Source organism: Heterodontus francisci, chromosome 2, assembly GCF_036365525.1.
Source record: "Heterodontus francisci isolate sHetFra1 chromosome 2, sHetFra1.hap1, whole genome shotgun sequence".
NCBI classification, from domain to species: domain Eukaryota; kingdom Metazoa; phylum Chordata; class Chondrichthyes; order Heterodontiformes; family Heterodontidae; genus Heterodontus; species Heterodontus francisci.
Window position 1 is genome coordinate 41121148 of NC_090372.1, and position 26236 is coordinate 41147383.

General features: G+C 43.8%; 1 protein-coding gene across 4 annotated transcripts in view; it reads right to left on the reverse strand.

Moving 5' to 3' along the window:
- LOC137383895 (N-acetyllactosaminide beta-1,6-N-acetylglucosaminyl-transferase-like) overlaps positions 1–18871 on the reverse strand; it is a 76946-nt gene extending 58075 nt beyond the window's left edge. Inside the window, exon 1 of one of the 4 annotated variants that reach the window (XR_010977487.1) lies at positions 17705–18867. Coding sequence is in view for 3 of the 4 variants with exons in the window: in XM_068057272.1 (XP_067913373.1) it covers positions 17705–18665 (961 nt within the window). In the remaining variant the exon portion in view is untranslated. Of the gene's footprint in view, positions 1–17704 lie in introns of all 4 variants that reach the window. The other 3 variants (XM_068057272.1, XM_068057288.1, XM_068057280.1) reach the window with 3 other exon arrangements.
- Between the last annotated feature and the right edge of the window lie 7365 nt (positions 18872–26236).

The window sequence follows — 26236 nt, forward strand, 5'->3', positions numbered from 1 at the left end:
ACATATTGCTCCAAAAAAAATCTCTAATATATTCAATGAGCTCACCCTCGAGGATACCCTTACCAATTTGATTAATCCAGTCTATGTGCATATTGCGTACCTTTCTTACAAGCCCCCCAGTATTTCCTGGTTTATACCGTGCCCCACTGCGGAACTACTGTTTGGAGACCTAAAGATTACTCCCACCAGTGACTTCTTTCCCTTGCTATTTCTACCCAGACTGATTCTACGTCTTGATCTCCAGTGCCTATATCATTTCTCACTACAGCACTGATCTCTTCCTTTACTAACCAAGCTACACCACCTCCTTTTCCTTCCTGCCTATCCTTCCGAAATACTGAGTACCCTTGGATATTCAATTCCCAAACCTGGTTTCCCTGCAACCTTGTCTCCGTAATCGCCACTAAATCCATACCTATCCGTCTCTGCTTGCGCTGTTAACTCTTTAATTTTATTCCGAATGCTTCGTGCATTCAGATACAAAGCCTTTAAGTTTGTTCTATTATCAAATTTCCCTACTCTTGTACGATTCCTTGGTGCAATATGACGTTCACACATTCTGTCCCTACCTTTTATTTTCTGGTAACAATCAGCCTCATCGCTAACTTGCACTCCTACCTTCTCCTTTAACTTTCACTTCCTAATTTTCCATGCAAGTGAACCCTCCCCCTCACTATTTAGTTTAAAGCCCTAGTTATGAGATTCACCAGGACTCTGGTCCCAGCATGATTCAGGTGGAGCCCATCCCATCGGAACAGCTCCCTCCTTCCCCAGTACTGGTGCCAATGTTCCAGAATTTGAACCCATTTCTCCCACACCCATCTTTCAGCCACGCATTTACCTCTTTAATCCTATTGACCCTGTGCCAATTAGCTCATGGCCCAGGTAGTAATCCGGAGATTACCAGCTTTTTGGTTCTGCTTTTTAGTTTAGCCCCCAAATGCTCATACTCCCTCAGCAGAACCTCTATCCTCGTTCTATCTGTATCGTTGGTACCTACATGGACCACGACAATTGAACCTTTCTCCTCCCACTCCAAGTTTCTCTGCAGCCCAAATGAGATATCCTGAACCATGGCACCAGGTAGGCAACACAGCCTTCGGGGCTCTCAACCCTGGCCACAAAGAACAGTGTCTATGCCCCTAACTATACTATCCCTGATTACAACTACATTTCTCTTTTCTCCCCCCACTTGAATGGCTCCCTGTACCACGGTGCTATGGTCAGTTTGCTCATCCTCCCGACAGTAGCTGCTCTTGTCCACACAGGGAGCAAAAGTCTCAAACCTGTTGGACAAGGACAAGGGCTGAGGCTCCTGCAACACTACTTCCTGGATCCCTCTACCTGCCTCACTCATAGTCACACCCTCCTGTCCCTGACCACTGGCCAAATTCAAGGTACTTAATCTAAGGGGTGTGACTGTCTCTTGAAACACAGCATCCCGGTAATTCTCCCCCTCCCTGATGCGTCACAGAGTCCAAAACTCAGACTTCAGCTCATCAACTCTGAGCTGGAGTTCCTCGAGCAGCCAACACTTGCTACAGATGTGGTCACTAGGAACCACAATGGGGTCCACCAGCTCCTACATCATGCAGATACAACACATCACCTGGCCCCGCATCTCTATTTTATTTAATTAGATTTTAATTTGTTTTTAAATTTCCAACTGGTCTTTAGTTTTTAATCTGTAAAATATTTCTCCTATTCACCTTTAATCTGAAATCAACTTAGAAGAGGTAATTCAAATTAGTAGTTACTGACCAACCAATGAAAGTTCTTCATTTTCCCTCTGCATCCCTTGCCCAAAACCTTGTCTAACTTATTTAAGCCTGTCATAATCTTGTACACCTCTATCAAATCTCCCCTCAATCTCCTTTGCCCAACCTAACATGGCAACTAAATCCCCCATCCCTGAAACCATTCTGGTAAATCTCCTCTGCACCCTCTCAAGGACGCTCACATCCTTCCTGAAGTGTAGTGAGCAGAACTGGACACAATACTCTAGTTGGGGCCTAACCAGAGCTTTATAAAGGTTCAGCATAAATTCCTTGCTTTTGTACTCTATGCCTATGTTCATGAAGCCCAAGATCCCATATGCTTTGCTAACCAACCTCTCAATATATCCCGTCACATTCACAGATTGATGCACATGTGCTCCCAGGCTCCTCTGTTCCAGCACACTCTTTAGAACTGTGCCATCAAGTCTGTTTTTCCCCCGCCCTATCCCTTCTGCCAAAATGCATCACCTCACACTTGACTGTATTAAATTTCATCTGCCACTTGTCTGCCCATTCTGCTGGCCTGTCTATGTCCTGTTGCAGGCAGTTTGTATCATCCTCACTGTTTGCCAAGTTCGGTATCATTAGAAAATTTTGAAATTCTACTCTATATTCCAAGATCTCTCATAATTTGATGCAGTCCTCCTCAGTATTAACCATTCCCCACCCTCGCCCCTCAATTCGGTGTCATCCACAAATTTAGAAATTGGGTTTGTTCCCAAAATCCAAACCATTAACATAAATTGTGAACAGCAGCACTAATCCTTATGGGATCCCACTTCTCACTTTCTGCCACTCTGAATAGCTACTCTTTACCTATACTAGTGCGATTGATTTTTTTTTTTAACCTCCATCCATTTAGATTCTATTTCTGTCTTAATGATGACTGCATCACTTTTTCCTATTGCCATTATGTTAGCTCTATTAAGTCCAGCTACTCCACCACCCCTTTTGTCCTACCTATCTTTTCTAAATATATTATGCCCTGCAATGTTTAATTTCCCGTCCGGATTTTTCTGTAACCATGTCTCAGTAATCCCCTCCTTTATCTGCTTCCTTGCAATGTAGAATAGCCTCCAGTTCCCCTGTTTGATTACCGATTCAGTGTGATTTGCTGTACAAACAGTTTAGATCATTTTTAATAGCAGTTCCTTTCAATATATTTTTAACCAGCTTTTTCCACACCTGTTCTCTAGTTATTTATTCACTAACATTTAGATCCTGCTGGAGAAAAGGTCAATTTTACTAAGCTTAGCTGTGAATCGGCAAAAGTGAACCACAAACAGCTACTTGAAGATAAATCTGTCAGAGCAGTGGGAGACACAGAAGGTGGTAGTGAGGGTTCAGGCCAAATACATTTCCAGAAAGAAAAAGGGTGGGACTCCCAAATCTAGAGCCACCTTGATGTCAAGTAGCAGATAGGGCAAAAAAAAGAGAAGCTTATGTCAGATACTGAGCTAAATACTACAAAAAGCCTGGAGGAATATAGAAAGTGCTAGAGGAGGCTTTGACCATCATTTTCCAATTCTCTCTGGCTACAGGCGTGGTGCTTAAAGATTGAAGGACTGTTAATCTTGTACCATTATTTAAAACAGGAGAAAGGGACAAGCTGAGTAATTACAGACCAGTCAGCCTAACCTCGAACCTAACCAGGTTCCGGGATTTAGGTGTTTCAGTAAGAACAGAGAAGGTGGTAAAAAAGTGGTGGGGGGGGGGGGGGGGGGGGTGGCATTGTTAATTAAGGAGTATTACAGCGGCAGAAAGGATGTTTGAGGACTCGTCTACTGAGGTAGTATGGGCCGAGGTTAGAAACAGGAGAGACAGTCACCCTGTTGGGAGTTTCCTATAGACCTCCGAATAGTTCCAGAGATGTAGAGGAAAGGATAGCGAAGATGATTCTCGACAGGAGCGAGTGTAACAGGGTAGTTGTTATGGGGGACTTTAACTTTCCAAATATTGACTGGAAATACTACAGTTCGAGTACTTTAGATGGGTCAGTTTTTGTCCAGTGTGTGCAGGAGGGTCTTCTGACACAGTATGTAGACAGGCCAACCAGGGGCGATGCCACATTGGATTTGGTACTGGGTAATGAACCCGGCCAGGTGTTAGATTTAGATGTAGGTGAGCACTTTGGTGATAGTGATCACAATTCGGTTAGGTTTACCTTAGCGATGGGCAGGGACAGGTATATACCGCAGGGCAAGAATTATAGCTGGGGGAAAGGAAATTATGATGCGATTAGGCAAGATTTAGGATGCGTAGGATGGGGAAGGAAACTGCAGGGGATGGGCACAATCGAAATGTGGAGCTTATTCAAGGAGCAGCTACTGCGTGTCCTTGATAAGTATGTACCTGTCAGGCAGGGAGGAAGTTGTCGAGCGAGGGAGCCGTGGTTTACTAAAGAAGTTGAAGTGCTTGTCAAGAGGAAGAAGGCAGCTTATATTAGGATGAGACGCGAAAGCTCAGTTAGGGCGCTTGAGAGTTACAAGCTAGCCAGGAAGGATCTAAAGGGAGAGCTAAGAAGAGCAAGGAGAGGACACGAGAAGTCATTGGCGGATAGGATCAAGGAAAACCCCAAGGCTTTCTATAGGTATATCAGGAATAGAAGAATGACTAGAGTTAGATTAGGGCCAATCAAGGATAGTAGTGGGAAGTTGTGTGTGGAATCAGAGGAGATAGGGGAAGCGTTAAATGAATATTTTTCGTCAGTATTTACAGTAGAGAAAGAAAATGTTGTCGAGGAGAATACTGAGATTCAGACTACTAGGCTAGATGGGATTGAGGTTCACTAGGAGGAGGTGTTAGCAATTTTGGAAAGTGTGAAAATAGATAAGTCCCCTGGGCCAGATGGGATTTATCCTAGGATTCTCTGGGAAGCCAGGGAGGAGATTGCAGAGCCTTTGTCCTTGATCTTTATGTCGTCATTGTCGACAGAAATAGTGCCGGAAGACTGGAGGATAGCAAATGTTGTCCCCTTGTTCAAGAAGGGGAGTAGAGACAGCCCTGGTAATTATAGACCTGTGAGCCTTACTTCGGTTGTGGGTAAAATGTTGGAAAAGGTTATAAGAGATAGGATTTATAATCATCTTGAAAAGAATAAGTGCATTAGCGATAGTCAGCACGGTTTTGTGAAGGGTAAGTCGTGCCTCACAAACCTTATTGAGTTTTTTGAGAAGGTGACCAAACAGGTGGATGAGGGTAAAGCAGTGGATGTGGTGTATATGGATTTCAGGAAGGCGTTTGATAAGGTTCCCCACGGTAGGCTATTGCAGAAAATACGGAAGTATGGGGTTGAAGGTGATTTAGAGCTTTGGATCAGAAATTGGCTAGCTGAAAGAAGACAGAGGGTGGTGGTTGATGGCAAATGTTCATCCTGGAGTTTAGTTACCAGTGGTGTACCGCAAGGATCTGTTTTGGGGCCACTGCTGTTTGTCATTTTTATAAATGACCTGGATGAGGGCGTAGAAGGGTGGGTTAGTAAATTTGCGGATGACACGAAGGTCGGTGGAGTTGTGGATAGTGCCGAAGGACGTTGTAGGGTACAGAGGGACATAGATAGGCTGCAGAGCTGGGTTGAGAGATGGCAAATGGAGTTTAATGCGGAAAAGTGTGAGGTGATTCACTTTGGAAGGAGTAAAAGGAATGCAGAGTACTGGGCTAATGGGAAGATTCTTGGTAGTGTAGATGAGCAGAGAGATCTTGATGTCCAGGTACATAAATCCCTGAAAGTTGCTACCCAGGTTAATAGGGCTGTTAAGAAGGCATACGGTGTGTTGGCTTTTATTAGTAGGGGGATCGAGTTTCAGAGCCACGAGGTCATGCTGCAGCTGTACAAAACTCTGGTGCGGCCGCACCTGGAGTATTGCGTGCAGTTCTGGTCACCGCATTATAGGAAGGATGTGGAAGCTTTGGAAAGGGTGCAGAGGAGATTTACTAGGATGTTGCCTGGTATGGAGGGAAGGTCTTACGAGGAAAGGCTGAGGGACTTGAGGTTGTTTTCGTTGGAGAGAAGGAGGAGGAGGAGAGGTGACTTAATAGAGACATATAAGATAATCAGAGGGTTAGATAGGGTGGATAGTGAGAGTCTTTTTCCTCGGATGGTGATGGCAAACACGAGGGGACATAGCTTTAACTTGAGGGGTGATAGATATAGGACAGATGTCAGAGGTAGTTTCTTTACTCAGAGAGTAGTAGGGGCATGGAAGGCCCTGCCTGCAACAGTAGTGGACTCGCCAACTTTAAGGGCATTTAAGTGGTCATTGGATAGACATATGGATGAAAATGGAATAGTGTAGGTCAGATGGTTTCACAGGTCGGCGCAACATCGAGGGCCGAAGGGCCTGTACTGCGCTGTAATGTTCTAATGTTGGTGGACAAATTATTAGAAAAAAATTCTGAGGAATAACATAAATCGTCACTTAGAAGGCATGAATTAATCAAGGACAGTCAGCATGGATTCATTAAGGGAAGGTCATGTCTGACTAAAGTGACTGAATTTTTTCAGGCAGTAATAAGGAGAGTCAAAGCAGGTAGCGTATTTGATGTAGTTTACATCAAGCAAAGCTTTTGACAAGGTCCCACAGGGAAGACTGGTCAGAAGAGCAAAAGTCTGTGGGATCCAAGGGAAATTGGCAAGTTGGATCCAAAATAGACTCAGTGGCAGGAAGCAAGGGGTAATGTTCAACAGTGTTTTTGTGACTGGAAGGCTGTTTCCAATGGGCTTCACGGGGCTCGGTATTATATACCACGCAAAGCAAGGGGCCTACCAATGACTTAGCCTTAAATGTAGGGGACATGATTAAGAAGCTTGCTGATGATACAAAAATTGGTTGTATAGTTGATAGTGTGGAAGATGGATGTAGACTACAGGAAGATATCATTGCATTGGTCAGATGGACAGAAGTATGGCAAATAGAATTCAATCCAGAGAAGTGTGAGGTAATGTATTTGGGGAGGAAAAAAGGGGTAGGTGAATGTGTGTGTGTGGAGGGTGGGGAGATGGATGTTGTGTATATGGCAGTGTAATGAGGTGAGGACAGGATTGAAGACTTCCCCGTCACTAAGTGTCCAAACTCTCACAGGAAAAGTAACTCTTTAGTCAAAGCACCAGAACACTCCTTATACCACTTGAACTAAAATATTAACACACACTGAAGCCATCATAAAGCGTGAAAAACAAAAAAGGGAAAAAAAATCTACAGTACGATCAGGCAATTAAACGTCCAGTCTAAACTGAATGTAGGTAAATTGTATGTCAGTAAATGCTTTGCGCAAATTGAAGGGCCAACTCGTCCTCCAGTAGTAGACAGAATACATCAAAACAGCAAGGACTTGTTGGTTGCCCCATCAAGTCTGTAAGATTATACCTTATACCAGTTTAAAGCAGCTGTCAGATTCTGTTGTGTTAAAACACACACAAAAAGATGCAATATGCTGAATATAGTGGTTGTGTAACCGCTATAACTAATGTATCATAGGAAGAAATGCATAGGCACAGTTCTATTTACTTACTTTCCTCCAACAAGAAATAAGCTTTCTGCAACCAACTGAAACAGACAATACATCCTAGTTACTCCATTTGTTCTCTCATTCTCATACACATAATTTTACTTTGTTATTAAGTTGCACATTTACGTGCTCTCTCTGGTCAGGGTAGAGCACAGAGTAACAATAGCACAATGCTTTGTATATGCCATACAAACACAGGCAAGAATTCTAGTTGGAAGATTGAATATTTCTTTGGCAAAAGGCTCAGATCATGAGGGGAAGGGCAAAATGACAGCTGTTGCTGGGGACTGAAGTCAGGCAGCATAATGTACCTATGGAAAACAAGGAATTTCAGTGAGAGGTGGTGATCTGTGTATTTATACGTCAGCCTATAGATCCCTTGTGCTGGGGTATGTGTGGTGGGTGGGCCTGCAGAAAGGGGTCCCCATTGACAAGCATAATCTGCTCTGTTTGGCAGATATTCTACGGGTTCTTTGTCCACCAGTTTGTTGTAGGGGTTGCACCAGAGCAGACAGATGCATTTTCTTGTTCATTGAAGTAAGAGTTGTGGATAACTTGTGATTGGTCAGGATTCCTAGTCTCAGTAGCAGTGGACAGAGTAGGCATAGAGGCATGTCATATGGATTGGTAAGATCAATTCTGGAGCTGGTGGCCTTCAGGATCTCCATTTAGAAGGGCTTGAGGCGCAAGACCAGAATGTATATACTTTGTCCTTTGGCCATAATCCCACCAGCAGTCATCTGATAGGGGTAGGCAGAATTAGTGAAGTTTGACTGGGGGTGAGGTATGCATGGTAAGAATTTTGAGCAGGCCCTCCTTCAATCCATTGCAGGTTGAGTTTGTGAGGATCAGCCTCAGTGCCTTTACCAGTTCTGTCTAGGGAGCGAGTGACCTAGGTCATGTTCCCAAGATTTAGATTTCTCGATCACCTGGTGAAATAGCAGCCAGTGCTGAACAGAGTTTAAGAGATGTGCCTGCAAAGGGTGGGGGGGCACCTTGCGTCGGTTCGCACTGGATTTTACGTAATGCAGCCAGGTCAGTGAGGCAGCGTCAGATCTGGGCATAGCAAGGTCCCCTTACATCCTTGATATAGAAATATCCATCAGCTGATGGAAAGATATAATTAGGTCTGGAGCAGTCTGGCTATTTTAGTAAAGCCCTTCTTATAGTATGCTCTGAAGCTGCTTGCAGGAGGAGCCTCTGAAAGGCCACAGTTGTGATACAGCTGTCATGGCCTCAGAGAATATTAGTTCAGTGCAGACTTCCCTCTAGGTTGCATTGATTTGTGATACTATTCAATGTTTTTAGCTGGCCTTCTTCGTGGGTGTGAGAAGGGGATGCTGTGCAGTTTGATTGGTCAAGGAAACTTTGCTCCTATTTCCATTTTGGGGGAAAAAGGCCTTTCTCATAATAACTCCCTACCTGGAAAGTGGCACTGAATCTTTGAGCGACTCACTCTATCTACCCTTTTGGCATGATGTATTGTTGGCCTCTTTCCTGTCCACAAGAACCGGGAGATATAAAGGAACAAAATGAATGAATTGCTGGCGCAAATTCAACTTAGAGAGTATGACATGGCAGTCAGTATGGAGACATGGTTGCAAGAGAGTGAGGACTGAGAACTAATTATACCAGGTTATGTTCTACAGGAAAGATAGGGAATATGGTAGAGAGGGAGTAGTAGCCTAATGATTAAGGTTGAAATTACTTCAATGATAAGATCGGATATAAATGAGGGGTAAGTAGGCATTGGAGACTTTACAGGTAGAATTAAGAACTGGAAAAGAATTTAAGATTGTAGCCAGAGTTGTGTATAGACACCCTGGTAATAGCTGTGAAGTGGGAGATTGGATAAATAGAAAGATTAGATGAGCATTTAGTAACGGCAGAGTGGTTTTAATGGGCAATTTTAACTATCATACAGTTTGGGATAAGCAGACTAGCACGTCAGGAAGCTAAGTGAATTTCTCGACTGCGTCCGGGATAGTTCTCCGCAGTAGTATGTCCAAAAAGAAGCAAGGGGGTAGGCCATATAGGGTTTCGCAATGAGTAATGAACCAGACTGAGTCAACAGCCTAATGGTGCATGAACATTTATCTAATAGCAATCATAATACGACTGAGTTCAACGTCATGTTTGAACGGGAGAAACGAGAAACAGCCACTCAGATTCTAGATTTAAGTAAAATTGACTTTAATGGGATGAAACAGAGACAGCCCTCAGCAAACTGGGCAAATCTGTTAATAGGTAAAATGACAGATCAGTGGGAGGTGTTCAAAAAAAAATTTGATACACAGAACCTCTTTATAATACTAAGGGACAAGAGTTCAACTTGCGAAGAAAGGCAGCCATGAACAACTAAAAAGGTAAGAGACAACATTAAACTAAAAGAGAACGTTCAAAAATGCAAAACAAAAAGAGATCTTGTTAGCGGAACGATACAAAGGGTGACTAAGAGCTACAAAGAAGAAATATGAAAAGAAACTGGCAAGGGACATCAAAACACAAACATTTTTACAATGATGTTAGAAACAAGTGGTTAGAAGCAACGTGGGACCCTTTAAAATTGATAACAGTAATGCCAATGAAAATAAGGAAATGGCGGATTTACTGAAAAATTACTGTGTTCGTATTTACAGTAGAGGAAGAGATCAGCATGACAGATATCCCAAGGAAATTATTATTGAATCAATCAGGGGCAGGGACTCACCAAAATTAAAGTAAGCGAGATAACAGCAATGGAGAAATTAATGGCACTAAAGAGCAACAAATCTCCAGGACCAGATACGACACTCAGGTTGCAAAGGGCTTCCAAGGGTTTTAAAAGTAGGTGAGAACATTGCAGATGTCATAACTATAATCTTCAAACAGTCTCTCAATTCAGGAACCACTCCTTTAGATCAGAAAATTGGGCATGTCACACCACTATTTAAGAAAGATGAGAGAGAGCAGCCAGGGAATTATAGACCAGTTAGCCCACCATCTGTAGTCAGGAAATTGCTGGAGTCTATCATGAGGTATAAGGTGACTGAACATCTTGAAAATTTTCAGTTGATCAGAGAGCCAGCATGGATTCGTAACGGGGAGGCCATGCCTGATGAATCTGACTGACTTTTTTTTTTGAAGAGGCAAGTAAAGTAGTACTGGAGTACCGTGAGCAGTTCTGGGCATCACACCTTCGGAAGGATATAGTGGCCTTGGAGCGAGTGTAGCGTAGGTTTACTAGAATGATACCTGGTCTCCAAGGGTTAAATTACAGGAATGATCACACAAAGTAGCTCATATTCCCTGGAATTTTGAAGGTTCAACGGCGATTTGATCAAAGTTTTCAGTATACTAAGAAGGAACAGGTAGGGTGGATGGAGAAGCTATTTCCACTGGTTGGGGAGTCTCGGGCTAGGGGGCATAGTCTAAAAATTAGACCCAGGCCTGTCAGGAGTGAAATCCAGAAACACTTTGACATGCAAAGGGTGGTAAAAGTTTGGAACTCTCCAATTGCAAACGGCAACTGATGCCAGGTCAATCGCAAAGTTTAAATATGAGATTGATCCAAAGGTATTAAGGGATATGGAGTTAGGCTGCAGATCAGCCATGACCTCATTGAATGGTGTGGAACAGGCTCAAAGAGCTGAATGGCCTACTCCTGCGTTCCTCTGTGATACGCTTGGAAAGGTTACAGAAGTGTGGTGTCAGAATCTGAATGGGCAGCATTTGAATTGGTGGGTGGGTGGGTGCACATTGATTCTTTCTATTGCTTGTTCTCCCAACAGTGTTGCAGGCCAGCTGTTCAGGTCTGCTGGGTAATCCAATTCATTGAAAAATTGGGCGCACTACTGTGTGCACTAAGCATGTAAGGACAGTGCAATGAACTGTACGTAATTTGGCTGGCACAAGGTAATATTTCATGGTGCACTGTAAATTATGACGTTTCATGCTCCAAACTTTGCGGTGAGCTTACTCCAAAACTTCATTGAAAAGTAATTTGAATACACCGGAGTGAGCAAAATGGCAAACACTAATGCCAACCCCACATTTCATAATTCAGGAGTCAAACTCTTAAAAATCAAGATATTTGGTATAAAAATCATGAGTTACTATTTTTTCCAAACATAACCATTATAGATTGACACCTGGTTTATAAACCTCATTAGGGGTTTAATTAATTTCTAACAAGTCAGTATTCTTCACAAAACCTATATAACTGCCCCGTTTGGGTGTAACGAGGCCTAATTTCAAGGATCAACATCCTATGTCACAAGGACGCCTGAAAATCATCTGACCCAAGATCAAGTCAAGCCATTTTTTTCGGCGTCCAGAGTGGTTGCCTAAGACAGGCGTTTGGCCTCTTGCATAGACTAATGAGGGGCTTAATGCCTGATTTAGGACCCCTCAGGGAAACTGGGAGGCCGAGACATCAGGCCTGCTCCTGTGGGTCTCTCTTAAGAGGTTCTGCTTCTCTACTGCATGGGGGTCTTAGGGAGGTCTCTTTTGGAAGGCTCAGTAGTCTCCTAACCACCCCTCAAGTGGGTCTCTGAGCAGGGATCTCCCTCACTTACCCTCAATCTCTCTTCACCACTCCTCAATTGCAGGCAGCACCTGTGGAACCTCACCGTACCAACAGCGTGCACATTATAGCAACAAGGGAAACATATTGGGGGAGGAGGTACTCAAATTAGCCATGATTAGAACTCTGTTAAATCACATGCATAAAACATTACATCAACTTTGAAAATGCCAGTATTTAGTTGCAGGTACATTGCAACATACAAGTGCTGAATCCACACCTGGTACACTGTAACTGCACAAATACTGCTGAATATATGTGTCCAATTAGAGCGCAGGTTTTTCTGAGAGCTTGGATTAAAATTGGCCCTACTCTGAAAGCGACTCAACACATGGCAAATGCTGGCTCTCACATGCTTCTCTCTCCACAGATGCTGCCAGACCTGCTGAGTGTTTCCAGCACTTTCTAAACTCATAAGGGTAGCAGCCAATGACTTACCCTACCTGGATCAATTAAGCAGATCAATATTGACCTGACCAGGGTAATTGAATCCTGAATTTCAAATTCTTTCACTATGCTGAACTTAATCACTTACAGTTAATTGTTTGAGCTATGGACACACACAGCTGCTGTGTTCTGTTTCCAATATTCTTCTACATTTGATTGTTTTTACTATTTATTTAGAAAATGAGTAATCTAAATTACCTAAAAAAAAGTCTCAGATTCAACAGTGGGATGAAGTTGACCTTGTTTCACAAGTTTCTCAGGTGCAAAATGGGAGCAAAAGGACCATTTCAACAGCCTGTTTTGAATTACTGAAGAACAATACAGAATCATAGAATGACAGGCCATTCAGCCCATCATGCCAAAACTTTGATAGAGATATCCAATTAATCCCACTCCCCTGCTCTTTCCCTATAGCCTTGTAATTTTTGTCCCTTTGAGCATTAAACAAATTCTCTTTTGAATGTTACTATAGCTTCCAACACCCTTTCAGGTAGTGCATTCCAGGTAACACCTCACTGTAAAAAAAAAATGTTTCTTCATGTCGCCTCTGATTCTTTTGCCAAACCCCCAGATCTGTGTCCTCTGGTCCCCTTCTGGCAATGGAAACACACTCTCTTTATTTACCCTATCAAAACCATTCATGAATCTGAACAACTCTATCAAATCTCCTCTTCACTGTCTCTGCTCTAAGGAGAACAACCTCCACTTCTCCAGTCTCTCCACATAACCAAAGGCCCTCGTACCTAGTACCATTCTAGTAAACCTCCTCTGCACCCTTTCCAAAGCTTCGACATCCTTCCTAAAGTCGAGTGCCCAGAAGTGAACACAATACTCCAGCTGAGCCCTAACTAGTTTCAGGCTGTCTGACACCCAGCATTGGATGAGCAGAAATTTCCTTCAACTAAATACTGGGAAGACCAAAGCTGTTGTTTTCGGTCACTGCCACAAACTCTGACACTCTCCCTGGCAACCGTCTGAAGATGAAGTTCTTTGCAACCTGAGTATCGTATCTGACCCAGAGATGAGCTTCCGACCGCATATCTACACCATCACCAAGTTCACCTACTTTCACCTCCACAACATTGCCTAATCTCTGACCTCCACCAGCCCTACAACCCTCCAAGATCTCTACATTTGTCCAATTACACCCCTCTTGCCATTCTATATTATAGTCGTTCCACCACGAACAGTGAACTCTAGAATTGCCATCCTAAATCTTGTAGCCTTTCCACCTTTCTCTCAACATTCCATAAAATACTTGTTAAAACCTACCTCTTTGACCAAGCTTTTGGTCACGTGTCTTAATAACCCATGTCAAATTTTGCTTAATAATGTTCTTGCGAAACGCCTTAGGACAGTTTATTATGTTAAAGGCACTATATAAATGCAAATTGTCATTGTTGTTAACATAACATCTTTGGTTTTGTACTCTATTCTTCTATTAATAAAGTCAAGGATCCATATGCTTTTTTAAAAAAAAAAATAACAGGCAACTTCAAAGATTTGTGCACATATACCCCTAAGGTGCACCCCCTTCAAAATTATACCATTTAGTTCATAAATGACTTGGAGTTTGCTGTAACAATGGCGAGGTTATACGTGCTGTTATTACAGATTAAATCTGATAGCAATTTCTGGCATCTGCCCCTGCCAAGCTAAACATGGAAATCCAGAAATTGCTGTCAGAGATGCTCTGCTCAACCACAGGGTGCGCTGTTGCAGTCCTCATTGATTTCAGTGCTCAGATTCAGTAGTGGCATGAAATTCAGGGCACTTACCCAAGGGTTCCTCACTAAGTATGGCTGAAAAAGTTAGGACTGGTAAGTTTAGGAGCAGATGAGTTTTTAAACAGTGTAGTAAGTGATAATTACTGCTACTATTTACTTGGTCAAAGAGGTGGGTTTCAACAAGTGTTTTATGGAATGTTGAGGAGAGAAAGGTGTAACCTAAATTTCATGCCACGACTGTGATTTCAGTGCTCAGTCGATCAATGATGACTGCAACAGCGTACCCAGTGGTGGAGCAGAGCATCTCTGACAGCAATTTCTGGATTTCCACATTTAGCTTGGCAGATGCAGATGCTAGAAACTGCCGTCAGATTTACCCTCTAATAACAGCGCTGATAATCTCTCTGGCTCTGGAAACATAATTTTAAGTGTGGAGATTCGTTCTCTAAGAAAATTATTTTGCACATTTTTGAAAAAAATCTTTTTTTCTGCTTCACTCTTCCAGCATGCTCCTTGAATCACATGTATTTCAAAATCTTAATTTTGTTTCCTATACATGATTTCAATGTAATTTATATATTTTTTTCTTAACTGATTTAGACTCAGTGTGGCTCATTGAGGATTCTTCAATCTGATTGAAGAGCCTCGTTGTTACTTGCCCTGGTCACAGAACGCAGTGAAATAAGACGCCAGTTTAGTCGAAATCTCCGCTGACAAACCCCCAAAAAGTCTGTGAGCGACTGTGCACAAAGTGAAAGCTGTTCCCTCACTACTGAGAGCAAAATTTGGACCATTGTCTCTCTTCATTCTTCCCACCAGAATGTATCACTTCACCCTTCTCGCCATTAAATTTCATCTGTCATATGTCTACCTATTTCACCAGACTGCCTATGTCATCCTGAAGTCCATTGCTATCTGCCTCACTGTTTGTTACCTTTCTAAATTTCATATAAATTTGCAAAATTTGAAATTATACCCTGTATACCCAAATTCTTGTCATTAATATATATCAAAAAGAATAATAGTCCGAATACTGATCCCTGGGGAACACCACTGTTTACTTCCCTTCAGTCTGAAAAACAACCATTAACCACTACGTCCTGTCTCAGTCAATTTTGTATCCACATTGCCACCGTCCCTTTAATTTTGCTAACAAGTTTATTATGTGGTACTTTGTCAAACACTTTTGACAGTCGATATATAAATCAACTGGATGACTGGGTTTATCCTGCTAGCCTTTTACCTCTGAAAAAAAGGGTGTAATGTTTGCAATCCTCCAGATCTCTTGAACCACTTTCACATCCAATGAAAATGGGAAGAATACGGCAAGAGCCTCTGCAATTTCCATCCTTACCACGCACCCCACCCAACATAGGATGCATCCCATCCAGACTGGGTGACGTTTCTACTTTGAGAACTACCAGCCTATTTATCTATTTTTACCCTATCCACTACCTTCTCCTTTACTGCTACACTGGCAACATTCCCTTCCTGAGTGAAGACAGACACAAAGTATTTATTTATTACCCCAGCCATGCCCTCTGCCTCCACGAGAAGATCTCCTTTGTCATTCCTAGTTAGTCCCTACCTTCCTTTGACTACTCTTTTACTACTTGTGCATTTATAAAAAGATTTTTGGGTTCCCTTTTATGTAATCTGATACAACCAACAGATTTCCATCGACCCACACTGGGTCACATTTGCATAATCGCACAAGGTCACATTCTCTGAATAAGTCATTTGATACAGTGTCCTATTATTTGACAACAATTGAACTGTATGAAAAAATATGCAAGCCTGCAGTTGACACAGAATTCCATATTGTTAAGAACGAGGTGGCATAGTGGGATGGGAAAATTATCCCTTTAGCTCTGGAACCGGAGGTAAAATTCAGTCCATTCTACAGCTGCTTTAAAAGCACAAATTAATTAGGAAAGATTTGACCCAGTTTCCAGTAAGAATAAGCACACAACAAAGTGATTACCTCAGCTGATAAGGCCACGACAATTGCTGATAAAGGAAATGAAAAAAAAAAAATCACACTGGGGTTGCAGTAGGAATAGCTTCATGAGCATGGAGGAAAAAAAGTACATTATTGGAGGACAAAGATCCCACAGCCTGCACCAGATGTGGGAGTGCTCCATTACCCAGCATTCAAATCACTCATCTGATGAGCACAAAATTCACCCCCCCAAAAGATCTAAATAATAAATTGTACACTAAAATTTACAGTCTATGTCACTGATATGCGAGTAAGGAGAGGATAATAATGTGTGTACATCTGCATTCTCTTGAGGACATCATTGACTGAAGGCATTCATGCTGATACTATGTTGTCACTTTTGTATCATTTGCTTGAATTCATTGAACAGTCTACTTTGTATTGGTATTACACGGAACGTAATCCCCAAAGAGCCTAATAAAAGCTCAAGGTTCTCAATCTATTCTTGATGGGAGCTTTTAGAATGCTGTGACAGTCATATCAAAAGCTGAATCTTTTCACTATGTAGTAGGGCCTGGAACAATATCCTGTTTAGACAGTGGAATCTCATTACACTGAAGTCATTTCTGCCACATCAAAATCTTTACCTCCTTCCATCTCAAATTTTCTCCCCACTTCTCCCAAAGGCATGAAATCATGCTGAGGTATGGTTCTGTAGACTAGAGCTTCTCCTCATCCTTTTCATTATGTTGACCTGTCTGCCTCTTACCATTACGCAGAGGCCAATCTCCTCAGGCAGTGTTCATTGGCTAACAGGAGTCAACAACATGAATAGTGAAAATGGTACACCCCCTGATGGAAAACTAGATTTGCAGAGCAGTGACAAATAATGTTCCATCTGCTTTAATTGAAAGCTGAAAAGGTGCATTTTTAGTTTCCATTGATCTGTGGGATGCAGATTTAAAACTGTATCTAAATTCCATTTATTCCAGACTTTACTCCAACCACCAAATCTGTTTTCCCTCTAATCCATTTGTTTTTCGTCTCGTGTGAATGTGTGTGTGAATGTGTGCGTGAATGTGCAGCATATTTTAGTCATTTTAACCAGGGTAGAGTGTTCAGTGTAATAAGTGTACATGTTTCTTGTTTAACTCAAGAAAACCTGTCTGTCTAGTTCTTTTGCAATTATATTAGAGCAATAAGAGCAAGTGCTCACTGAAGTGCTAAGTTCAATCACTGTGTTCAAAGTGGATAAACCCTGTTGCGGTCAAACCAGAGAAGGGGTGAAAGGGTAGCCTGAGACTAAAGCCTGGCTACCCGACCCGAACCTGACCAAACTCAACTACATGCATCCGGTTCGGATTGGGTCTGTATTCAGCGTCCAGCATTTGGGCTCAAGCTTGGGTCGGGCTGGACTGTACTGTTTTGTTTTGCATTTTTTAGTTCATGATCTTTTTCTGTTTCAAAAATATTTTGTTACTTTCGGGTTGGGTGGGGCATTTTAAAAAATTAAAGGGCTCGGGCCCCTGGTTGGGTCGGCTGTTGTCGGGTCGGGTTTTAATTTTATACCCGAGCCAGGCCTTTACCTGAGACCCCTCCTCCCTCACCTGGCCGTAACACAATAACCAACATTTCTGATTCCAACACTTCATTAACAGTCCTTTATCTTAGTTGGGGCGTGCGAGTACATTCCGAGAAGTTTCTCTCTTTACAACTTCGCCTGAATACCACACTGTACCTGCAATGCGATTTAAGGTGACCCAGTAATGCTCATCGGGGCTGTATGTGTCCCTCGACCACTGCAACAAGTCCTTCGCCCGCTTGTCCTGCAGTACAAAGTTGACAAACGCTCTGGTGAGAGCATAGTAAGCGGAGCCGAAGTAAAGTTTCAGACCGTGCGGCACACTCCCCGTCTTTTTCATTCGTGTCTTTACCACATAAGACTGGCCCGGGGTCATGTGCTCCCTGTACACGTGGGCAGTTCTGTGCTTCATGTGCTCTGGCTGCAAGATTCCCGGGGTGATGTTTTTATTCTTCCACTGATTTTTTAAGCACTGCACCAGCTCCCTGTTGGTTTTCAGCGGGTAATCCTGGCCGCACAGGTTAATCGCGTACTTCCACTTGACCTGGGAGAGCACCAGCTCCTCCATACAGTTAATATCCGCCTGCAGCCGCGAAAACCCGCCGTAGACCACGTTCTCGGTCTTGGAGGCGAGGAACACGTTGTGGAAGCAGCCGGCCAGCTCCTGCACCCGTTGCCTGAAGTCCGCCGAACTCTTCCTGTCGACGTGGATGCAGTAGACGTTCTGGGGCATGTAAATGGCCCTGAAGAGCCACTCCAGGGTCTGCAGGTCCTTGTGGACCACCAGGATGTAAGCCAGAGGGTAGTCCGCCTCCTCCTGGGACAGAGTCTCGGTGATGTAGGAGTCGGCAGCCAGCAGCCGGGAGCAGTTCACCGGCGCGCCTCCTCTCGCCTCCGGCCGACGGAGCTGCTCGCACTCGGCTCCGAGGACAAAGGCGGCCGCCTTCCCTTGGAAGAGCGCCGTGCACAGCTCGTCCGGATAGTCCCCGCATTCAGCGCGGTCAAACTTCCAGCGCTGGGGCTCACGGCGCTTGACTTTGCCGGTGATGTAGATGCAGAAGCAGATGACAGCGCTCACCGCGGCGCAGAACAAAAAGCTCCACTTTGCCGCATTCATTTGCGTCCCCTTTCGTGCCCGATTAAAGCCTCAGCTCTCCCATTGTTTTCACAAATTGCACTGCGATCTGACAGTTTCCCTGCCGCCGGTCTGCACCCCGCCCCATTCCTTGTCGGCCGTGTATTGGCTGCTCCGGTTCCTTTCCGCACCAACAGCTCCACCCATTATCCGCAAAAGGCCGGACCCTCCTCGTCTCTGATCCTTATTCGGAGAAACTAGAACATGTTGTAACCGGAAGCCAGTCTTCCTGGATTGAAATAAAAACAGCAGTTGCCGGGAACAGTCGATGAGTTTTCGTCCGAAAAACCAGGGGCCTGGAAGGTCAACTCTCCACAGATGCTGCCAGAGCTGCTGAGTATTCCCATCGGTTTCCGCTTTCCGGCATCCGCAGCTTTTTGCATTAGTCTTCCTGAATGTTTCAGTTCTGCTGCTTCACTGAAATCTTTGATAACCACCAGCGCCATAAATCTAAAACCTGATCGGGTAATTTTTGGCAAGATACCTTACAGACGAGGAACTGCATTGAATCCATCTGAATTCATATATATTCAGAACAGTCCTACATTCCCCACATTCATTAGCCCCAACCTTTTTCTTTTGGGCCTCCTTATCTCGAGAGACAATGGATACGCGCCTGGAGGTGGTCAGTGGTTTGTGAAGCAGCGCCTGGAGTGGCTATAAAGGCCAATTCTGGAGTGACAGGCTCTTCCACAGGTGCTGCAGAGAGATTTGTTTGTCGGGGCTGTTGCACAGTTGGCTCTCCCCTTTCGCCTCTGTCTTTTTTCCTGCCAACTACTAAGTCTCTTCGACTCGCCACAATTTAGCCCTGTCTTTATGGCTGCCCGCCAGCTCTGGCGAATGCTGGCAACTGACTCCCACGACTTGTGATCAATGTCACACGATTTCATGTCGCGTTTGCAGACGTCTTTATAACGGAGACATGGACGGCCGGTGGGTCTGATACCAGTGGCGAGCTCGCTGTACAATGTGTCTTTGGGGATCCTGCCATCTTCCATGCGGCTCACATGGCCAAGCCATCTCAAGCGCCGCTGACTCAGTAGTGTGTATAAGCTGGGGATGTTGGCCGCTTCAAGGACTTCTGTGTTGGAGATAAAGTTGGGGGATGGGTGGTGTTTGGGGTTTCTCCTGCTCCACCAGCATAATTTCTGCCAAACTTCCATCAAAAGCACAACAGTGGAACAGAAGAAGCCATGGGCTTCTTGGTGTCTTGAAAGAGTCCAGGTTTTCGCTTCTACCACACTGCCTGGTAATTGTCAAGAAAACATGCTATGCCAAATGAGGATTTTTAATTCATCAATTGGAAACCTAGATTAAACTTAAAAAAAGGAAAGCTGGAATATTAAATGCAACTTTTTACAAAAACTTTGCCACAGCTAAAAATGGCCACCACTATTTGCATTTGACAACCTTGCACATTTCAAGGCATCAAAGTGAAGACATGTCTGATTAGCCTGTATCCAAAACAATGGCTTTTCCCATTGATTGAACTACCTGATATTGCTTTCATTAGAAAGACATTCAAAGTCATCCTGGGACATTAACATTGAAAGGGTGAACCCCTCCAGAGGTAAACATTGACACCATGAGCCCTGAGAGACTGAAATTCCTAAACTCGAATCTCATTAGAAGGTACCGGAGAATACACTGAGACAGTCATGTGACTGTCCATTTCTTTGAGCTGGGAGTTTCTCTTGACAAGGCAGACAAGCCAGAGACTCAGTCTATGCAAAAGCCAGAAGGGCTTTCTCTCTCTCTCTCTTCAGAAAGCCTAGTGGGGCATGTGAAGCTTAGCTGCTGTCTGCTACATTCAAGACAAGGAAGGAAGCCCACTGCTCAACTATCTCCAAAAACAACTATCAACGCAGAACTTCAGGACCAGAAATTCAACCGGAAGACCACTAAAGCTACCAGTCACCAGGGACTGTATTTTTAAAAATTTGTTCTGGACTCTAATCCAACCCAAAATCTACTCCTCATCACTCTGTGTGTGTGATGCTCATGTGTGTGTGTGAGTGAAAGTGTAGTATACTTTTATTTTATTTAGATTGGGTTTAGATTTTCAAGTATATTAAACTAAACTTTTTCTTGTTTAAACTCGAAAACTTGTCCGATTAGTTCTTTTATGATCACAACAAAGGTAAAAAGTAAAACAATCACTGAAGTGGTAAGCACAGCCACTGTTTAAAAAGATATAAACCCTGTTGCAGTCAAACAAGGAGAGTGGCAAGAGAGGAGTCTTGTAACCCCTCCTCACCTGGCCATGACAGAATCCATTGCAAGTAGGTTTGCCAACTCTGGTTGGGAGGTATTCCTGGAGGTTGGATCACATGATGGCTGATCATGCGGCATCTGCAAATTTTATTGCATTTTTCTTATAAAGGTTGCGTTCCCTGTGGTGCTTTGTTCATGACTTAATGCCAGAAATTGTGCAAGAAGTTCTGAGAACTCGGAGACCAACCACAAGCATGCGAAGAAACGAAACCAAGGGTGATATAGAAGGGAAATCAAAGGTGGGGACAGAAGGCAAAGAGAGAAATGAAAGGGTGGGAGGAATTTTGATTCTGCCAGTAACTAATGGTTATTCACTCCAATTTCACTGATAACTAACTAATACTGGTAACACACAGATTCCCTTCATAACCAAGAGTCATACAATAACTCACTGAAAGTTTGAATGTAACTGGTAGTAATAGGTGTAACATCCTGATATCTTAACTGTAACTAGCAGTAACCCTAATACCTGGCTGCAGCTACAGCCAGAATCACCCTGGACTGCATAAAGTGTGATCAGACTCCCCAGTCAATGCCACTTGAAAAAAGGCACCACAGATGCTGCAGTTCTTTGAACAGCTGACAGAGAGGGTTGATGAGGGAAATGCAGTTGATGTGGTGTACATGGACTTCCAAAAGGCATTTGATACAGTGCCACACAACAGACTTGAGAGCAAAGTTACAGCTCATGGAATAAAAAGAACAGTAGGACCATGGATACGAATTGGCTGAGTGGCAGGAAACAAAGAGTCGTGGTTAATGGATGTTTTTCTGGATGGAGGAAGGTTTGCAGTGGAGTTCCCCAATGGGACCCTTGCTTTTCCTGATATATATTAATGATCTAGACCTTGGCATACAGGGCACAATTTCAAAGTTTGTGGATGATACAAAACTTGGAAGCATTGTGTACTGTGAGAAAGATAGTGTAGAGCTTCAAAAGGACATAGACAAGTTGGTGGAATGGGCAGACAGGTGACAGATGAAGTTCAATGCAGAGAAATGTGAAGTGATTCTTTTTGGTAAGAAGAACATGGAGAGACAATATAAAATAAAGGGCACAATTTTAAAGGAGGTGCAGGAGCAGAGGGACCTAGGTGTATATGTGCATAAGTCATTGAAGGTGGCAGGAAAGGTTGAGAGAGCAGTTAATAAAGCATACAGTATCCTGAGCTTTATTAGTAGGGGCATAGAGTACAAGAGCAAGGAAGCTACGTTGAACTTGTATAAGACACTAGTCAGCCTCAGCTGAAGCGTGTGTCCAGTTCTGGGCGCCGCACATGGACGTGAAGGCATTGGAGAGGGTGCAGAAAAGATTCACGAAAATAGTTCCAGGGATGAGGAATTTCAGTTGTGCAGATAGATTGGAGAAGTTGGGACTGTTTTCCTTGGAGAAGGCTGAGAGGTGGTTTATTTATTTTTATTTAGAGATACAGCACTGAAATGGGCCCTTCGGCCTACCGAGTCTGTGCTGACCAAGAATCACCCATTTATACTAACCCTACAGTAACCCCATATTCCCCACCATCTACCTACACTAGGGGCAATTTACAATGGCCAATTTACCTATCAAATAGAGGTATTCAAAATCATGAGGGGTCTGGACAGAGTAGATAGAGAGAAATTGTTCCCACTTGTGAAAGGATTGAGAATGAGAGAGCACAGATTTAAAATAATGCGTAAGAGAAGCAAAAGTGGCATGAGGAAAAACATTTTCACGCAGCTAGTGATTAAGGTCTGGAATGCACTCCTGAGAGTGTGGTGGAGGCAGGTTCAATTGAAGCATTCAAAAGGGAATCAGACAGATATATGAAAAGGAAGAATGTGCAGGGTTGCAGGGAGAAGGCAGGGAAATGGCATTAAGTGAATTGCTCGATCGCAAATGCAATGGGCCGAATGGCCTCTTTCTGTGCAGTAACAATTCTGTGATTTGCCTATATCCTTGGATTCTGGTTCGGACATGGGTTCTGTGCGAAGGTGACAACTTTGAACTGGAAGTCTTAACCAGAGCCAATCTTGCACGTCACACATCAAAACCAGCTGGCACAGACTGTTCTGATCCAAACCAGAGACTGTACAAAGGGCAGCAGGCCCACGTTAGGGGCACTTATTTCAGGATAAATTGTCCTAAACTCAGCTGAGTGCCAACATTTTTAAACCACTCCCTGGGCTCAGATTGAATAGAGAGTTTTTATAGACAGACAGAAATTACAGTGCTGGAGACCATTAAGGCCCCAGTGCCTATGCCAGTACCGACACTCTCTCCTGTAACCCCATTCCCTCCTAATACTGCTCTATTCCTCCTTTTCCAAGCATCCTTGATGGGCTAAATGGCCTCATTCTGTGCTGTAAATGACTCTATGACATCCCATTCCCTTTGAAATTATGTTCTATTCTCTGCCTCAATAGCCATTGGTGGTGAAACATGTCATGGTCTAAAAGTGCTCAGTTCAAAAACCTTCAACTTCACTCCCCCCATCTTCCGGTGAAGATAGTTGGTCTGTCCCCTTGTTCCCTAATCACCCACCTGTGGAAACAATCATTCAATATTTACCTGCAGTAATATCCCCAGGTTTCACTCACCCCTTCACTGGCTGCTCCTTTATGGATACTGCTCCCTCTCACTATGTATCTGCTTTGACTGCTTCCCACATCCACTCCATTCCGCACTCTCCCTCACGGCCAACACCGCCCTCCCCCCCACCCCCGTCCCAGCCACCCAAGATCCAAATAAATCGACTGCCAGTTCCATACATTTACTATCTTATATACCTCCATAACAACACTTCGCAGTCCCCTCCTCTCCAGGCCCTTCTCATAACTCTGGCCCTTGACACTAGGGATCACCTTCTGCTTCTTCCTGGCACTGCCCCACCTCAAGTGCTTGAATGTCTTGCTTTTCTCAAAGTATTGTCTGACCACAGCACTGTACAATTTGATTAAAACCTTGTCTGACTTATATTCTACAGCTCTCTCGAAGTAGTTTAACATCCAGTTTGTTGGCTTTGTTGATTACCACTTTATGTTGGTTTGGGCATATTGAGCATTGAATCTACTAAATCTTCCAGTCCTCTTTCAATATCAAGTTTAACTATTTCAACACCATTTATGGAGTAGGTTGTCACCTATTTTTCCTACCTTTGTGCAATACTTTACATTTTCCTGTGGTCCGGCCATCATAATGCAATTGAATGCCAAGGGGAGATGGTTAGATTCTCTCTTGTTTGAGATAGTCATTGCCTGGCACTTGTTTGGTGTGAATGTTACTTGCCACTTATCAGCCCAAGCCTGGATCTTGTCCAGGTCTTGCTGAATTTCTACATGGACTGCTTCAGTATCTGAGGAGTCAGGGCCCATAGCCTTTGCAGTATAAAGTGTCTTGAGTCATTTCTTGATATCACATGGAGTGAATCAAATTGACTGAAGACTGGCTGGCATCTGTGATGCTGGGGACTTCAAGATGAGGCTGAGATGGATCACTTCTGGCTGAAGATTGTTGCAAATGTGTCAGCTTTACCTTTTGCACTGATGTGCTGGGCTCCCCCATCATTGAGTATGGGGATATTTGTGGAGCCACCTCCTCCTGTTAGTTGTTTAATTGTCCACCACCATTCACAACTGGATGTGGCAGGATTGGAGATCTTAGATCTGATCCGTTGATTGTGGGATTACTTAGCTCTGTCTATTGCATGCTGCTTCTGCTGTTCGGCAAGCAAGTAGTCCTGAGTTGTGGCTTCACCAGGCTGACGCCTCATTTTGAGGTATGCCTGGTGCTGCTCCTGGCATGCCCTCCTGCACTCTTCATTGAACCAGGGTTGATCCCCCAGCTTGATGGAAATGGAAGAGTGGGGGATATGCCGGGCCATGAGATTACGGATTATGGTTTACAATTCTGCTGCTGTTGATGGCCCATAGTGCCTCATGGATGCCCAGTATTGAGTTGCTAGATCTATTCAAAATCTATTCCATTTAGCATGGTGGTAGTGCCACATAACACGATGGTGGGGACCCTTAGTGAAGACATGACTTCGTCTCCACAAGGACTGTGCGGTGGCACTCCTACCAATACTGTCATGGACAAATGCATCTGCGACAGGCAGATTGGTGAGGAGGAGGTCAAGTATGTTTTTGCCTCCTGTTGGTCCCCTCAACACCTGCTGCAGATCCTTTCGAGTGATTATGTCCTTTAGGACTCAGCCAGCTTGGTCAGTAATGGTGCTACTGTGCCACTCTTGGTGATGGACATTGAAGTCCCCATCCAGAGTATTCTGTGCCCTTTCTACCCTCAATGCTTCCTCCTTGTGGTGTTCAACATGGAGAAGTACTGATTCATCAGCTGAGGGGGGCGGATGGTAATCAGCAGGAGGTTTCCTTGCCCATGTTTGACCTGATGCCATGAGACTTTATGGGATCTGGAGTCCATATCGAGGACTCCCAGGGCAACTCCCTCCCAACTGCATACCACTGTGCCACTACCTCTGCTGGGTATGTCTTGCCAGTGGGAAAGGACATACCCAGGGATGGTGATGGCAGTGTCTGGGACATTGTCTGTAAGGTATGATTCCGTCAGTATGACTATATCAGGCTGCTACTTGACCAGTCTGTGGGACAGCTCTCCAAAACTTTGGCACGTCCCCATATGTTAGTAAGGAGGACTTTGCAGGGTCTACAGGGCTGCATTTGCCATTGTCATTTCTGGTGCCTAGGTAGATGCTGGGTGGTCCGTCTGGTTTCATTCCTTATTGAGTTTGTCGTGGCTTGTTACAATTGAGTGGCTTGCTAGGCCATTTCAGAGGGCATTTAAGAGTCAACCACATTGCTGTGGGTCTGGAGTCACATGTAGGTCAGACCAGGTAAGACAGCAGATTTCCTTCCCTAAAGGACATTAGTGAACCAGATGTGTGGTGAGGGGTTTGGGTGGTTCCCACTATTCAACCCCCACCTGACCACAGCAAGTGTTTTTTTGTTATTAGGGTTTAGCCCCTTTGTATTTTATTTGTCAAATAAACAGGCAACGACAGGTTTTCTTGCAGGTTTAGAACAGAAGATTAATTATTTATTGAGCAATATACCTTACCTGAAATTGGTCCAACTGCATCCACTCACTCATTCACTCGCACACAGACACAGGAAGAGACAGATAGAGAGGAAGAGAGGTAACAGTATAAAAGCAAAACACTGCGGATGCTGGAAATCTGAAATGTGGGTGTTGAATTGAAATTGCAAGCAACCAGAAGCTTGATCACCCAATCTGCGTTTGGTGTGCCCAGTGTAGAGGAGAC